The sequence below is a fragment of the Schizophyllum commune genome (genome assembly GCF_000143185.2).
Source record: "Schizophyllum commune H4-8 unplaced genomic scaffold SCHCOscaffold_15, whole genome shotgun sequence".
Lineage (NCBI taxonomy): Eukaryota > Fungi > Basidiomycota > Agaricomycetes > Agaricales > Schizophyllaceae > Schizophyllum > Schizophyllum commune.
In genome coordinates, this window is record NW_026089552.1 from 536753 (window position 1) to 551883 (window position 15131).

Genomic DNA, 15131 nt, shown 5'->3' on the forward strand with positions numbered 1-15131 from the left:
ACGGCGTCCGAGCTAACATGGTCGGCCTCCGAAGCAGCAGTGTCGCCCGCTGCGCTAGTATCGTCGGCCAATGGATCGTCGCTCCGATAGGTAGACCGCTGAATGACCTTTGATGGACAGTTGATCTCCCCTCTCCTCCCCGTTGATGTCGTTGTTTATCTGCCACCCGCCATACACGGCCCCGAGTAAAGCTCCCAGCGTGGGGTTGAACGGTTCCTCAGCGCTGGCCTCGTCCTGCCTGGCTCTGGTTCGCTGAGGTACGGGTCCACAGGTCGCAAATAAGCTCGCGAGATACGGCGCGCGTCTCACGATCACAGCTGGGCTGCTACAAAACACAATGATGGACGGAGAGGGCCTTGAAGCTAGAAGAGACCTTCAAGAATGGGCACCGTTGCCGAAGTGCAGAAGATCTCTATAATAACATATATTCGGTGCGAGAAAGAAATGCATAACAGTGCCATTCCACGAACCCATCTAATGCGTATATATGTGCGAGAAAAGCAGTCATTGTATTTTGAACAATGCACGACCTTGGGTGCAGCGAGCGATGCCGCTGCGCCATGGGTCGTGCACGTCGACGCTAGCCCAGCCGCGTCGATGCGAGCCCAAGTGCCTAGCCTCAGACAAGATCCTACACCCTCAGCATCTCGAGCTCATAAGCCCAGCTCGATGACGGACGTCTTCGCCCGCAGGGGCTTCACGCGCAGGATCCGGAGCCCGGCCGCGTCGACGATGGAGCGCCACTCCGTCTATTATCCACGTCAACATGCCACCCAACATTCAGCGTGTCGACAAAACTCACCAAGCTCCTCTCCCTCGCATTGAACGCGCCCATCAGGTGCGTGCCCAGCGCGACGGGCATGTACGCGTACGCGCCAAAGTTCTTCGGGATGAAGGGCGGCGCGGTGATCGTCGTGTAGTCCGCGGCGCCGGTGAGGTCGTCGAGCTCGATGTGGCGGCCATCAGAATCGGACCCGCGCGAGACAATGGCGGGTGCGGCGACGTGGTCGATGACGAGGATCTTGGACGTCGGCTTCGCCCCCATACTGATGTTCTTGAGGATCGACACGCAGTCCTTGTCGGACCAGTCGTGGCTGGGAGGACGAGTTCAGTCATTTCCGTTCACCAAGCCGAACGCAGGCAAGGGTAACCAAATACAAGCCAGACAGACAAACAAACAAGCTAAACAGACAAGCGAAGAAACCAAACAACACTCACAGAATATACCTCAACGTATATACATCCGCCTGCACCGTCTGCGGCTTGAAAAGGTCGGCAGGGTGCGCCTGCAGCCGGCCGCTCTCGACAGCAGACGCAGCCTCGCGCTTGATGTTCTCGCACGTGAGGGGGATGACCTCGGGGAGGTCCTGGACGATGAAGGAGGCGGAGGGGAGGCTGTAGTGGATGAGTTAGTTCGGGCTGTCCGCTGACGACGACCGAAACACCCACATTTCCGCGAGCCCGATGGAGAGGTATCCCTGCCCCCCGGCGCAATCAACGAAGGTGGACGCCTTGAGGGACCGCCATGGGTAGTCGTGCAGCAGCGTCTTTTCGTATACGCTTCCAAGGGTCTGTGAAGAGGCGTAAGTAAGGCGAATACAGATAGGAGGAATAACGCGAGGCATAACAAATGAATAAACACGCCACTTACCTTCACCGACGTCGCCCACTGCCTCAGCTCCGCCGGATTCTCCTTATTGTACTCAAAGATCGACAGGTCGGTGTTGTGCCCCAGCTGGAACGCGGTGTGCGTAATGGAGGTGGAGTGCTTCCAGTGCGGGTGCGTGACCATGTCGAGGAGGGAGCCGGCGACCTTGGATTTGCCCTTCGTCCTGGGTGGGCAGGTCAGTGTGGGTGGGTGGGGTGGAAGATATTGAGGATATACGTGAATGAGGAAGGAAGGGTGGGAGTAGACGAAGGTAGGGCGGAGGACGATGGGAGGAAGAGCGAACGGGAGAAGGGAGGGGGATCCGGGGGAGGAAGAGCGGGGGATGAAAATAGGTGGGTGCGTGTGGGGATGAGAAGGCGGATAGAAGAGAGAGAAGCTGCATGCGTGGGGAGTGGGATAGCTGGGCCGAAGTGAGTTCATGGGCGGATCGCCCGTAGCGGAACAGATGGCTGCCCAAAAGCAGATGAATGCCACGGCGCTTATAGAAGTCGGATAGGACAAGCGCCCATGCCAGTGATAGCAAGCGCCCGTGCAAGTGAAAGCAAGCGTGGCAGATGGAAGATCGACGTACATGGCCCATTGGCGCCCGCTCTCACCGGGCCGCAGGGTGAGAGTGCAGCGGTTGGCGCAGTAGACGTCCTCGGAGACTTCGCGCACCCATCCTTGAACAGACAGATGCCGAAGGACAGCCCGGACTCTGTGCGGATGCAGGTCAAGGTCGCCGGCGATCTGTTCGAGAGACGCGCCCCGCGGGCTCGCAAGGATGATGTCAACGATGCCGGTGCGAATGAAGATGTCCAGGCAGGCAGCGTCGTAGGGAGCGAGCGACTGCTCAACGACCTTCTCGTAAGGAACTTGAAGGAGGTACTTGAGCTGGCCCTACGAAGCAAGTCAGCAAGTGAACATGAACACTGTATGCGCGCGCCATACAATGCTACCTGAAGCATATGTCAGATAAATGGCCTCGGACGATAGTACAATACATTTACTCACCGAGTGCCAGACGCCGCGCTTCGAATAGGCGTGGGGAAACCAAGATGTTAGGGTCGTCCAGGGGATGGGGGGTAGTCGCCGTCGATGACAGCTCTGGGAGGTCGCCAAGCCTTATCTCCTCCTTGATAGCGTCGATCGCTTCGTTGAATGTCTGTTGGAGGCTCGAGAGCTCGTTGATGTCTAGCCCGGGCATCTTTACGGAGAAGGTGGAGGCGACAGTGGATAGTTCCGCCGTGCATGTTCGTGTAGGCTTTTATACCGCATGCGGGCCCTCCCCCTCTGCAATTACCTCCAGGCAACGTACAGCAGCGTATTTTACCCACATCAGAACATCAGCTGGAGCGCGCGGTCGAGAAGAACCGGGCACGCCTGGGGAATGCATTATTCGCGCGTGCGGTGAGCGGTTCGCCTGGGTTGGACGGTCGGGTCACACGTCCATTGAGATCGGTTATTGTCCGATGACCTTTGGGTACTATCGGACAGTCGGAGGAAGTACAAGCGGTCCCGTAAGGACCGGCGCACAGAGTAAATTCAAGGGAGCGCGCGTGGTGATTCAGAGTCTAACTGCGCCCACCGGGTCCTGGCCGGCGCCTCGGTGGTGTGTCTGAGCATATGAGGAGCATCAGCAGTGTCCAAGTCAAACGTTTGCGAGATAGCGGAGGTGGGCGTCCAGCGCAAATGTTATGATGAAGGTTTGGGTCAACGAGTATTTCCGCATTCGGCAGGAGGGTGCATCATCTGCGGCAAAGCTGCGCAAACAGAGCTCAATTGAGTCGAACCATCACCGCATCACGTACTTGCCTTCATCCTCGTCTTCGCCGCACCTCTGCGCTGCGTGTTTGCGTTAACTCCTGGGAATACAGGGTGATCTGACTAGCCATATTCTCGGAGGACCTCGCCCTCTAGCCCTTCTTACCACGGCAGAGGTGATTGACAATGGAAGATTCGCAAGTATGTACCAAGTCTCGCGCGCATCAGACCAACATCAGTCGGCTCTCCCTGCGGCGCCGTGCGTACGCGCGGTGTGTATCAGAGAAGGCGCGAAAGGGGGGTGCGTAGTGAGACGGGCTTGATCTTCCCAAGGCCGCTGGGCTGATTAACGACTCTGTTAGGTCGGCTCCCGCGCCTTTGAATTGGATCCTGTGGAATGCTCTCTCGTTATGCGGGCCTTATCCTGGTCCATGTGATCGTGTCAGCTCTCGGGCGTCAAATGATCATGATACTCTTGCTCAGCGCTAGCCCCCCTCGCGACGCACGTATAAGTACAAGGCGCAGCGTCTAACGGCGCTCCAACGTTCGATCTGCACTCCTCTTCCACGAAGCCGCCCAAACGTCCAGAATGTCTTTGAAGTACACCGAGATCGATGAGATTCCGAAGGTGTGTTCGCTAGAGCGGACGCCAGGTAGACACTGCCAGCGTCTGACGAGTTTCATTCCGAACAGATTCACGCGAGGTTGAGGGCGACCTTTGAATCCGGAAAGACGCAGCCCCTGGAGTACCGCAGACATCAGCTCCTGCAGCTCGCGCGCCTCAGTATGCATTTCGCCTCGTCTTATTCTCACGCGCTCATCCTGACACCCCCTCGCAGTCCAGGACAATGCGGTGGCGATGCAGGACGCGATCTTCAAGGACTACGGCAAGCAGCGACTCGAGGTCGTCATCGGCGAGCTCAGTCCCTCCGTCTCCGCGGCCATCCACGCCGCCAACAAGCTCGAGGAGTGGACGAAGCCGGAGAAGCCCACGGTCGAGGAGTGGCGCAGCTCCTGGGACACAACCATCTACAAGCAGCCGAAGGGCGTCTCCATCATCATCTCGTGAGTCTCGCTCTCCCTTCGCACTTTATCTGTGATTCTCCCTTCCCCATCCCCCGCTCATCTCTCCTACTTCCTCTCTACTTCTCCCCTCTTTCGTTATCTCGCCCCCTCCCCTATCCCGTTTCTCTCCCTGTCCCCCACCCCTTCATGCACTCACACCCACCCCAGCCCCTGGAACTACCCCTACATCATCTCCCTCGGCCCGCTCATTGGCGCCATCGCCGCCGGCTGCCCCGTCGTCCTCAAGCCCTCTGAGCACACGCCTGCCGTCTCCGCCCTCTACGCGGAGCTCTTCCCGAAGTACCTCGACACCGATGCGTACGCGGTCGTGAATGGCGCAGTCAGCGAGACGGCGCTGTTGCTGGATCTGAAGTGGGGTAAGTGGGCGATCATCGAAGCTGCCATTGGGATTGCCACTGACCAGAATTCGTTGAATAGACCACATCTTCTTCACCGGCTCCACCCACGTCGGCCGCATTGTCGCCGCTGCTGCCGCGAAGCAGCTCACGCCTGTCACGCTCGAGCTCGGTGCGTAGAGCCGTACTCACATCACAGCAACTTGAACTGAACTACTCCCTTCCAGGCGGCAAATCCCCCGTCTTTATCGACGCCGAGAACACCGACATCGAGCTCGCCGCCAAGCGTGCGCTGTGGGGCCGCCAGGTCAACGCCGGGCAGCTCTGCGTCTCCCCCGACTACATCCTCGTCCCCAAGGCGCACCAAGACGCCTTCGTCGCCGCCGTCAAGAAGGCGTACGCGCAGTTCTACCCCGAGGGCGCGCTACACGAGTCCGCGACCCTGACTGGCGTGCACCCGAGCGCGCGCGACCGGCTGAAGGGCCTGATCGCGTCGACGCAGGGCGAGCTGGTCGTGGGCGGGAGGGAGGGGGCAAATGGGCGGATCGAGCCGGCGGTGGTGAAGAACGTGTCGGTTAATGATGCGTTGATGCGGAGGTGAGTTCGGTGGTTTCTTCTTTTGAGGATGTTGGTGGCTAGAGGATGTTGGTGTTGGGGGAGTGGGGGCGGGCAAGTGGCTAACGACGTCTTGCAGCGAGATCTTCGGCCCCATCATGCCCATTGTCCCCGTCGAGGATGCCAACGAGGCGATCAGGATCATCAAGTCGTACTCGAAGCCCCTCGTCATCCACGTCTTCACGGAGAGCGAGGCGACGAAGGAGAAGTGTACGTGCATTTCCTTCCATCACTTTAGCTGCTGTCTTCCCATGGCTGCACCTTCACCCTGACGCCAACCTCCACCCTGACGCCAACCTCCACCCTGACGCCATCCTCAATTACTGACTGCCCTCCCTAGTCCTCCGCGAAACCCAAAGCGGCACCCTCGTCCTCAACGACAGCTTCATGCAGCTCGGCGTATACGAGATGCCCTTCGGCGGCATCGGTGACTCTGGGTGTAAGCATGCTCCGCCATGTTGTCAAGTCTACCACTCACCCTCACTCCGACCCTTACAGATGGCTCCTACCTCGGCAAGTTCAGCTTCGACACCTTCACGCACTCGAGGAGCTACATCAACGTCCCGCTTGCGTGCGTGTCATTTCTCACACGCTCTTGCTCTTTATCTCTCTGTTCCCTTCCGCCTGCGTGCATTATACTTCTCTTCTTGTGCCATGGTGCTCCTTGCGCTACGCCGCTTGCGCTGCTCTTTGTATTGTACTGCCTCGCACATCCACCAACACCACGCTAACCTCCTCCCCCTTCTCAGCGCTGAACCTTTCCTCGGCTACCGCTACCCGCCGTACACGGAGGAGGGCTACAAGTTCTTCGCGGCGGGCACATTCCAGCCGATCCCGGAGAACTGAGGGGAAGGTGTTTGTTTTCCGATGAGTTCACTGTTCGGCGATGAGTTTCTCGTCTCGATGGCTGTTGGAGTGTTCATCGTGGAATGACTTTGATGTTGATGTTGTAACGTTTGACGCTGACGGATCTCTGTGCTCTACTATACCTGTTGTAACGATTCGGAGCTAGAGAAAATAAAATGGAATGTAACCTCTTTTCGTTCTGCTAGCATTTGCGTCCTGCGGAGAACCTCACAATCGGCCTATGAGTCGCTCGTGAAGTTGTCCCTTCAAGTGGCTCGAGAGGACGCGACGTGGGACGAAGCTGGTGTCAGAGTCTGTTCGAAGCGAGATGAAAGCCGAGGTAGGCGGGGGTTGAGATCGAAGGCCCTGAAAGGTCAAGATAGGCGAGGGCTAGTCGAGCGATATAAGCGAGGGCCCTGAAGAAAATGGTAGTCGAGGGACCTGAAAGGCGAACTGAGCTCAGTAGTGCGATTCATAAAGAATATGGGCTTGAGGGCCAAGATGCGCAGGTGAAGAAAGGAAAGGAAAGATAATCGGTTATACGGGCGAGGTCCCTGTCACGGTCCAGATTCGCATTCAGGCGGTATACAACAGCCCCTGAGGTAGGAAGAACGAAAGCTCTACTTGAATTCCACAGATGAATAGTCTACGTACTTGTATGCGTATAGATGGAAAGAGTATAGATGCTGATAGCTGATATGAAGAAAAGAGGGGATACATAATGAACGAAGGGATACATAAAATGAACTGGTCGATCTAGGAAATGAACAACTTGAAGAGGACGAGCGAACAAAGGGATGCAATGAGTCTAGTGTGTCTTCACCATTTTTTCAAGCCGGGTCGTCTACCGCGTCTCCGCCAACCTCTGCGCCAACTGCGCCTTCAGATGCTCCACCATCGCGTCCTCCTCCGGCGCGAGGCCCTCTTCCGCCCGCCCCTTCCCATACCCATCCAGCACCTCGTCCGCCACCACGGATTTACCTGCGGTCATCTTCTTCCGCTCCGGCCTTGCGACGCCCTCGTAGGGCACCATGCGGCGCATGTGGCCCATGCGCCAGATCTGGGGGGAGGGTGTTAGTTGAGGCCTTGCCTGTGTTGCCGTAGCGGGAGATGGGGGAAGAAGTTGACAGGGGAGGACGAGGGGGCAAGGAGGGCGAGGAAGAGAAAGAGAGACAAAAGACTACGATGAGCGCGAGGGAAGAATCGACTACTCACCCTCAACTGCGCCACCATTTTCTCCAACACGTCCACGACCTCCATTTCGCCCCTCTCCCTTGCCACCCTCCTGATATCGAACTCCCGCAGGTAGTTCAACCAATTCCTCTGTGCCAGCGGTAGATGCAGCGCCTCCACCTCCTCGCTCGGGAAAGGCCTGATCCCAAGAAACGAATCCAGCACCCTTATCACCAACGACAGGCCCCCGCTCACGCCGTCGACCCCGTCCAGCGTCCACCCGTGGAAGCCCTGGCAGTACGCCATCCACAGCGGGGTCGAGAGGTTCTCGTCCTTGAGGTTGTCGTAAAAGAAGCGGAGGACGGCGCGGAGGAGGGTGTGGGCGAGGGCGAGGGCGCGGAGGGTGCCGGGGATGTCGTTTGAGGTTAGACGGGCTATCGAGAGGGCCATGAGGCGGTACATGGGGAGGGCCTGGAAGGGTGGGTTCAGAAATCGAAAGGGTGAGGTTAGAAATCGACAGGGTGGGGTAAAAAAACGAGATGAGCAGCTAGAGATGTCGAGTGATAGGAAAGAGAGGGTGAGGAGGACGGGTAATCAAGAACGGCGGTCGAGCGCGCGTGCGCCGCGCAATCAAGCCAAGCGAACAAGCGCAAGCAAGCAATCAAGCGCAAGCAAGCAAGCAAACAAACAAGGGCAAGCGAGCAAACACGCGCAATCAAGCAAACAAGCGCAAGCCGCGAACAACAAACAACCTTAACACCCACCTTCTCCTCCATCTCGTAGAACATCCTCGAGTTCCACTGCTCGGTCCGGAGGTGCACGCCCGGCAGCGCGACGTTGATCGCGTAGTGGAGGTGGAGGGGGGCGTCGTCGGTGGTGCCCTGCGGCGAGATGGTGTCCTGCGACGAGGTATCAGTCAAGTCATTCGCATCAACCGGAGTCGAAGGAATTTGCGTCCACCAGTTGGGGAGCAATTGGGCCCATGAGAGCAGGCGATTTCATGTCTTAAGACACGCGACTTCGTGACTACAAGAGAGGGGAAGCTTACCGCCACATCCGTGTGCGCATCCGACGTGAAGTCGCAATTAGCGTAGACGTTCGAGGTCAGGTTCCCGCCCGGGCTCGTGATGCCGAACCGCCTCTGCAGCACCTTCCACGGCACGTCAAGCTCCCTAGGAAACTCAAGCGTGGGCTCGTTCTGCGCCTCGCGGACGATGGGAACGACGCCCCAGCTATGGAGGGGGAGTTTGTGAGTATTGGCGCGCACAAGGAAGTGAGTGTACCGCACCGATACGCGTGCCGCAAAAACCCAATGCAGGCGAAGAAGCCCATCCAGGCGGGTGGTGTGAACTCCTCATCACCACCCTCCGCCTTGAGCACGATTTCGACCGCAGGGAGGTCTATCCCCTCCTCCAGCAGCCCCCTCAACCTCGCCCTGAACGCGTCGATTGTCTTCCGGTTCTCCGCATCATCGAGGCAGGACTCCGCGACGGTCATGTGCGGGGCAACGGCGTGGTAGATGGACTCGTAGGGTCGGAGGGGCGCGGGCCAGGTGGGGGCGTATGTGGCGCGCGGGGGCCAGCTGGGAGGGGGTGAGTGTTGAGTGGAGTGTTAATGATCATTGAGGGCTATGTGAACGACGTACTGTCCCGCGCCGCCGACCTCGATGAGCTCCCGGAGGCGGTCTACGACGGGGTGGTCGTATTTTGCTAATATCGCCTCGACGTTGTCTGCGGTTAGGACTTCTTCGTCTTCTTGGAGTTTGTGACGCGAAGTACCGTCTTCTGTTTGACGCGCTCGTTCAGTCGCCGGCTGAGCCCAGATAAGCGAGGACAGGTAGGAGAGCATCGTGGTCCGGCGGCGGGAAGAGGGTAGCAAGCGCCCGTCGACGAAGGTATATGGGCAAGTACGAAATCACACAGGCCGAGAACGAGATCACGCAGCGAGGCGCCGGTATAGAGTCGGAGCCCTGGGAGTCACTGGTTCCGGGCTTCAAGGGTGCGTGCATTGTGCGTGGGTGCGTACGTTGTGCGTGGGCGCGTGGGCGGCTTGCCAAAACCCCTGAACTGTGAACATTGCTCGAGAGCTGCCGTTCGGCTCGTCTCTGGCGGGCCCGGACCCGAGACGCGCTCGCCGTTTCGCATCTTCTCGCATCAGACGGCGTGCATGTGGAGCCGCAGAACGATTTGGTGCGAGCTTTGTACGCGCAATTTGGGGCAGACCCTCTCCGTGATGGATCATGGAAGGGAACAAGTGCGGTTCGTACAGGACCCTGGGAACTCGCCACGTGTAACGTCAGTTGATGGCTGATGGCACGCGAGCCGGAAGCTTTTCTCAAATCGGCCATTCACTCTCTTGCGGATCGCGTTGATTGTCATGCTCACTCAAACCCGCCGGCCGCGCATTGCTCCATCACTCCGCGTCGCTCAAGATACGCTGCCTGCGGAAAGCATCTCAATATACAGCTCCGAGCCGCCGTCGGACAAACCTAGGTCGAACTGTGAACTGCGTCGACCGCACGAGATGGCGCGCGGGGTTCTCAGCGAGGCCGCAGCTCCCTCGCATCAACACGGGCCTCCCTTGCGCGTGAGGGATCCCTCGCACATGAAGATCCTATCGCACATGAAGAACCCCTCGCACACGAAGAAGTAGCAGGCATCAAGATGTCTAGGATCCGGGGCAATTGAGCAGCGGCGGTCCAGCGCGTTCGGCTGTTCGACCTGGTGTTCGATGCAGAAGAGAATCAAGCGATGAATCCTGCGTGCCTGCGTAAGCGATGGATGTAACCGGCGCACGACGTCTGTCGGGCCCGCTGTGAATGCGAAATCGAGTCTGGCCGCTTGCCTCCGACCTCGACGTGCTGTACTTCCGACGTCGATCTGCTGTGCTTGTCCTCCCTCGGCCTTTCGACGCGCTCATCCTTGCTCTGCATCGTCTACAGGACCCTGCTTGACCGATCGTGTCTTCCACGATGAGCGGACCCGCGTACGACGACTCGGAAAAGGCGCTGGAGACCCCCATGACGCCGGCCTTCGACGTGAAGGCTATCTCGCACTCGCAGGACGCGACGGGGATCTCGCATACTCGGAGCACGAAGGCCATCTCGCATAACTTGGACGCCAGCTCACATACACAAGACTCGGACCCTGAGAAATGCGCCTCTACCAACGAGCTGGGGGTGCAAGGCGACGACCTCGAGCGCCGAGGGTCAGGTGATGCGATTGAAGGCGACGGCGCCTTCCCGCGCGGTAAATGGAAGGCTTGGTCTACGGGTGAGTACGATGCTTTCCCCCATCTCTATCACTCGATCACTGTTTAGGCGCCTAAGCCCTCATCCTACCGGCTATTGATACTCACCCATCACCCTAGTCATCGGCGCCTTCCTCATCCAATTCTACGTCGTTGGCATCGTGCGTGCTCCTTCCCTTGTTTCCATTCCCCTTTCATCCCTTCGCCCTCTCATCTCCCTCTTCACCCCTCGCCCCTTCAATCATTCTTCGTACTCTCCCCCCCCCCTAGATACACATAAGAATAAACCCTAACCCCAACTTACCCTCCCCCAGCTCACCGGCTTCGGCGTCTTCCAAGAGTACTACACCACCGCGTGGCTCCCGCGCTACACGACCTCCGACATCAGCTGGATTGGCGGCGTGCAGTATATGTTCGAGTTAGGATTGGGGCCGGTGGCGGGGAGGTTGTGAGTGTTTTTGGGGTTTGAGGAGAGTGGGAGGCGTGTGATGAGGGTATGGAGGGGGAAGGGGGGTGGAGTGTAATGAGGAAGGCGAGGAGGGAGGTTGGGCGAAAGAAGGGGTGAGGGAACGGAGGGGGGCTATGTGGGAATCGAAGGGGGGAGGTGGGGAAGAGGATGTTGAGGGTGAGGGGCGTAGGGAAGTGGGAGGATGGGGGGAAACGCACCTATGCGCCTCAGACGTTCTAGCAGCGCCCGATCCAGATACTGGTGCCTCGATATCCACGACCACTAGACTAAACCTCCCCTCCTCCAGATACGACGCAGGCTACGGGCGCCTTTCGACGCTGCTGGGCTCCTTTATCTCGATGTTTAGGTGAGTCTTCGTCTTGTGCGAGCCTCTCGGTATGCAGAGTCATATGGGGAAGCGTCATCTATTGCCACAAAAGAATAACTTCTGACCAGCCTTGCACCCCCAGCTTCTTCATGCTCTCCCTTGTCAAGCCGAATCAGTATTACCAGGTCTTCCTCGTCCAAGGCGTTGGCATGGGCCTCGGCCTCATGTTCGTCTTCGGCACGACCATGACCATGGTCTCGCAGCACTTTCGGGGGCAGCGGGCGCTGGCGATGGTGGGTTAAGCTCCTTCAGCCTTTTGAACTCGGGTAGCCGACCAAGCACACAGGGAATCGTCGCTGCCAGCGCGCCGCTCGGGTCGATCATGTATACGAGTGCGTAGCCCTTTTTGTCTCCCTGCCTTTCTTCTCGTCGCACCCGCCCCTTCCTCACCACGCATTATAAAATACTTACTCCCTTCCCAGTCCTCCTCAACCACCTCTTTCATGGCCCCGTCGGCTTCGCGTGGGGCATGCGCTACGTCGCGTTCGCCACGCTCGGGTGCTTCGTGGTGGGGAATGCGATGTTGTATAGTCCGGTGAAGGAGGGGGCGAGTGGTCCGGGGAAGGAGGGGAAGCGTAGTCGGAGTGGGATCAAATTTCGACGCTCCAGCAAGACCGACTCCAGAAGCGCCCACTCTTCGAGCGAGGCCGAAAGCGTGGATACGCAGCCTGGAGGCGGCGCAGAGAAGGCCGATGGGAAGGCGACACCGAATACCGACGGCGCGGCGACACCGAAGACCGACGGCGCGGCAACACCGAAGAGCGACAGCAGCAATGCACTCGAAAAGGAGGAGTCTACACAAGTTGCCTCACCTCCCGTCGAAGCCCCCCTCTGGGACCTGCCCTTCGTCCTGGTCATGATCAGCGCGCTGCTGTGGTCACTGGGCGCGACGCCGCCGAATTTCTATATGCAGGTGTGTGGCGGGTTGCGCGCATCCATGTCCCTTCATTTCTCCAACCTCCGCTCTTCCTTTTCTCTTCCCCGCTCTCCCTCCATCACTCACAACCGTGCTGACAACCCCTTCCCTTAACAAAACAAACACTAACCCCCCATCCAAGCTCTACGCCGAACTGCACGGCGTCAACGAGCAGCTCTGTTTCTACTCCTTCGCGATTCTGAGCTTCGCGAGCATCTTCGGCAGGATACTTCCGGGCTGGATGGCGGATCGGTGGGGCGCGGCGGAGGTGTTTGTGCCGAGTTTGGCGGTGGTGGGTGAGTGGGGGTTCCTTGAGTTTTGTTGGGGGCTGAATTCGCTGATGAATACCTTTATTAGGCCTAATCAGCTTCGCCATGTTCGGCTGCCGGCATCCGGCGGGGCTTGTCATTTTTGCGCTTATGTGAGTTCTATTTTGCGTTGTTCTTGCGGTTGCATTGTACCCACCTTGAGGCGAACCTCGTCAAACGGTGTACCAGGACCTCGCCAGACGGTATACTCCGTGCGTATTCTGAGACAGTACTAACATAGCCTCTCTCGCAGCTTCGGCTACTTCTTCGGCACCGTGATCGCGATGTACATGCCCATGGTCGCGTCCATGACGCCTGAGGGGGCGGGGATGGGGTGGGTAGTTACCATTAACCCCTCACGCGCGTATACTGACCTTCCCTCCCTCTCAGCCGCCGCCTCGGTGTCTCCCTCACGCCCGTCGGCATCGGCTCCTTCGTCGGCCCGCCCATGGTCGGCGCTATTCTCGGCCCAAACTACGACTGGTGGAAGACGATCGTGTTTTCGGGGGTGAGTTCTTTTTGCCTGCTCCTTCGAACGCTCGGGTAATGTGGCATCGTACGCTGCGTCGACACATTGCGATGACTAAAGCGTCGTGCACACCGCGAAGGCGGTCGTCGTGCGCACTGCTCTTGCGCCTTACCCCGTGTATGACGGAGGGGCATGAGTGAGCGTGTGATGGGTCGAATAGTGTACTGACGACTCTCTCAGGTCATGGTTCTATCCGCATGTGCATTCAATATCACCGCGGTCGTCATCTTCCGCCGGCGCGCGAGGGCGAAGGCGGCGGTGACGGCGAACGCTTAGACGCTTGCTTTTCCGAGTCTTGAAGCGTCTACTTTCATAGATGAGCGATACACACAAATCAACACACGTGCACTCCTTTGTATATAAGATCGTTTAGCCGTCACCCTGGGGGTCGACGCGCGCCGTATGATAATCTGTATTATTCACTCCTCTCTTGTTCTTCGCGCAAGTGGACGATGAAGTATGCGCTTTGCTTGTGCAGCATATATAGGTTATTTTGAAGATCGTCCCCATCGAAGCTGGTATCAGTTTTCTCTTTCAACGCTGCTTGCTTGGTAGGAGGCCTGTTCGAATCTAGTACCTGCATAATCGAAGTTCACCGTGATGCTCACGCGTTGATCATGTGCTCTATGGGGGGGGATACATCACGGTACAACAGAGCGCGTACGCCCATATAAACAAAGTTCCTACACTCGATCACCATTCGCGCGTCGCGCTTCCCCTCCATCACGCCAGCGACCAAGTCCTATTCTCGCTTATATACCCGCACCTTCCCTCCCGGCCCTCCGGGTCTAGTCCCTCTTCGTCAACACCATTGCTCATATATGCCATGCGCGCGAGTCCACTTCAAAGTCGAAGACATCGATCAGAGATCCGAAGGAAGCAGGAGTTTAAAATGTGACGACAGCAAGCATCGGTAAACACAGCGGAGTCGAAGGAACGACGAAAAACGCGAAGTGAGTGCATTCATCGGGGAGCAGAAGCGACGAACGACATGATTCAGAGGTCCCTGCGCGTCGAGATCATAGAGAGTAGGAAACATGTCGGATGACGGTGGCGGGATGGCGGTCCGACTTGCCGAGCCCTGTACACGTGGCTGCCATCGCGCCTCGTTCGATGGCTCGCTCGTCTCGTCCTCGTCCCCCATGCGCCCTTACCCCATAGAATGTCAACGCCGCGCCTTTTCATTTTCCCCCTGGCGACTTCGGTAACCATGTCTGTCGCTCGTCGTTGCCAGCACCGATCGCGGACGGACGCACGGAAGGATTCTCCAGTGGGCAGAGATCGTTGGTAGCGCCGGCATAGAACTGCAATATCACGAAATTACCATGCCCGAACACGGTGCTCAAGGACTGCGCTTCGACTGCTTTATAACGGCTGGCGCGCGTGGTGCTCTCATGCACATCCGATCGACGTCGACGCTCTTGCCCATGTCCATAGGTCCATTCCCTCAACCTGACATGCCATCTCTCCCCTCTTCCATTGCCTCTCTCACCTCCTGCTGGCTTTTCCTCCCTTCTACCATTACATAAAAGCAATATCGTCCCAACAGCTCACGTCTGTACGATAGGAATGTGGAAAGCACCACCATCGCCGTGCTCCGAAGACCAAGAGGTGCTCCACAGGAACGCAGGGTCATAACGGCGAGCGACGTCGATCTTCGGTGACAAACCTGCCGGGCTGTGTGTGCGAATGACCCAGCACTATACCGGCATGGATGCGAGTTGCAGCACTACGCCACGTGGATGCGAGTCGCAGCACTACACCAGCACGAATGCGAGTCGCAGGACGAGCGGAACAGCGCGACCGCGACTCCGCACGACTCAACC

At 58.1% G+C, this 15131-nt stretch overlaps 4 protein-coding genes across 4 annotated transcripts; 2 read left to right on the forward strand and 2 right to left on the reverse strand.

Moving 5' to 3' along the window:
- Window positions 1-407: 407 nt before the first annotated feature.
- On the reverse strand, window positions 408-3277 carry SCHCODRAFT_02644123 (S-adenosyl-L-methionine-dependent methyltransferase). The gene is made up of 8 exons (XM_003026774.2): window positions 2663-3277; window positions 2600-2607; window positions 2241-2548; window positions 1652-1832; window positions 1450-1571; window positions 1219-1395; window positions 803-1094; window positions 408-749 (listed from the first exon to the last, which is right to left on the reverse strand). The coding sequence occupies exons 1-8, from the start codon at window positions 2853-2855 to the stop codon at window positions 654-656; spliced, it is 1377 nt and encodes a 458-aa protein (XP_003026820.1). The 5' UTR covers window positions 2856-3277; the 3' UTR covers window positions 408-653.
- A 496-nt stretch (window positions 3278-3773) lies between these two features.
- SCHCODRAFT_02644127 (aldehyde dehydrogenase) lies at window positions 3774-6494 on the forward strand. Its single transcript, XM_003026681.2, has 10 exons — window positions 3774-4040; window positions 4106-4196; window positions 4252-4477; window positions 4646-4854; window positions 4916-5005; window positions 5061-5430; window positions 5528-5658; window positions 5789-5887; window positions 5947-6019; window positions 6198-6494. The coding sequence occupies exons 1-10, from the start codon at window positions 4002-4004 to the stop codon at window positions 6292-6294; spliced, it is 1425 nt and encodes a 474-aa protein (XP_003026727.1). The 5' UTR covers window positions 3774-4001; the 3' UTR covers window positions 6295-6494.
- A 405-nt stretch (window positions 6495-6899) lies between these two features.
- Window positions 6900-9718, reverse strand: SCHCODRAFT_02644129 (uncharacterized protein). The gene is made up of 6 exons (XM_050346373.1): window positions 9113-9718; window positions 8756-9049; window positions 8516-8699; window positions 8232-8366; window positions 7510-7938; window positions 6900-7354 (listed from the first exon to the last, which is right to left on the reverse strand). Exons 1-6 carry the CDS (start codon window positions 9313-9315, stop codon window positions 7139-7141), a joined length of 1461 nt encoding a protein of 486 aa, XP_050197308.1. The 5' UTR covers window positions 9316-9718; the 3' UTR covers window positions 6900-7138.
- Window positions 9719-10199: 481 nt separating this feature from the next.
- On the forward strand, window positions 10200-13822 carry SCHCODRAFT_02122325 (MFS general substrate transporter). Its single transcript, XM_050341857.1, has 12 exons — window positions 10200-10739; window positions 10837-10877; window positions 11031-11164; window positions 11472-11531; window positions 11635-11785; window positions 11839-11884; window positions 11975-12465; window positions 12611-12764; window positions 12826-12889; window positions 13030-13110; window positions 13167-13284; window positions 13486-13822. Exons 1-12 carry the CDS (start codon window positions 10439-10441, stop codon window positions 13579-13581), a joined length of 1737 nt encoding a protein of 578 aa, XP_050197309.1. The 5' UTR covers window positions 10200-10438; the 3' UTR covers window positions 13582-13822.
- Window positions 13823-15131: the final 1309 nt, after the last annotated feature.

Excerpts from the sequence above, each read along its gene's own strand:
- SCHCODRAFT_02644129 (XM_050346373.1), bottom strand. The coding sequence starts at position 9,315 with ATGCTCTCCTACCTGTCCTCGCTTATCTGGGCTCAGCCGGCGACTGAA. Across the intron at positions 7,939-8,231 it reads TCTACGAGATGGAGGAGAAG|GCCCTCCCCATGTACCGCCT; the intron begins GTGGGTGTTAAG and ends CCACCCTTCCAG. Across the intron at positions 7,355-7,509 it reads AAATGGTGGCGCAGTTGAGG|ATCTGGCGCATGGGCCACAT; the intron begins GTGAGTAGTCGA and ends CCCTCCCCCCAG.
- SCHCODRAFT_02644127 (XM_003026681.2), top strand. The coding sequence starts at position 4,002 with ATGTCTTTGAAGTACACCGAGATCGATGAGATTCCGAAG. Across the intron at positions 4,855-4,915 it reads GTTGCTGGATCTGAAGTGGG|ACCACATCTTCTTCACCGGC; the intron begins GTAAGTGGGCGA and ends TTCGTTGAATAG. Across the intron at positions 5,888-5,946 it reads CGGCATCGGTGACTCTGGGT|ATGGCTCCTACCTCGGCAAG; the intron begins GTAAGCATGCTC and ends CGACCCTTACAG.
- SCHCODRAFT_02644123 (XM_003026774.2), bottom strand. The coding sequence starts at position 2,855 with ATGCCCGGGCTAGACATCAACGAGCTCTCGAGCCTCCAACAGACATTC. Across the intron at positions 1,833-2,240 it reads AGCGGGCGCCAATGGGCCAT|GACGAAGGGCAAATCCAAGG; the intron begins GTACGTCGATCT and ends CTGCCCACCCAG. Across the intron at positions 1,095-1,218 it reads TATACGTTGAGGTATATTCT|CCACGACTGGTCCGACAAGG; the intron begins GTGAGTGTTGTT and ends TCGTCCTCCCAG.
- SCHCODRAFT_02122325 (XM_050341857.1), top strand. The coding sequence starts at position 10,439 with ATGAGCGGACCCGCGTACGACGACTCGGAAAAGGCGCTGGAGACCCCC. Across the intron at positions 11,532-11,634 it reads TCCTTTATCTCGATGTTTAG|CTTCTTCATGCTCTCCCTTG; the intron begins GTGAGTCTTCGT and ends TTGCACCCCCAG. Across the intron at positions 13,285-13,485 it reads AGACGATCGTGTTTTCGGGG|GTCATGGTTCTATCCGCATG; the intron begins GTGAGTTCTTTT and ends CGACTCTCTCAG.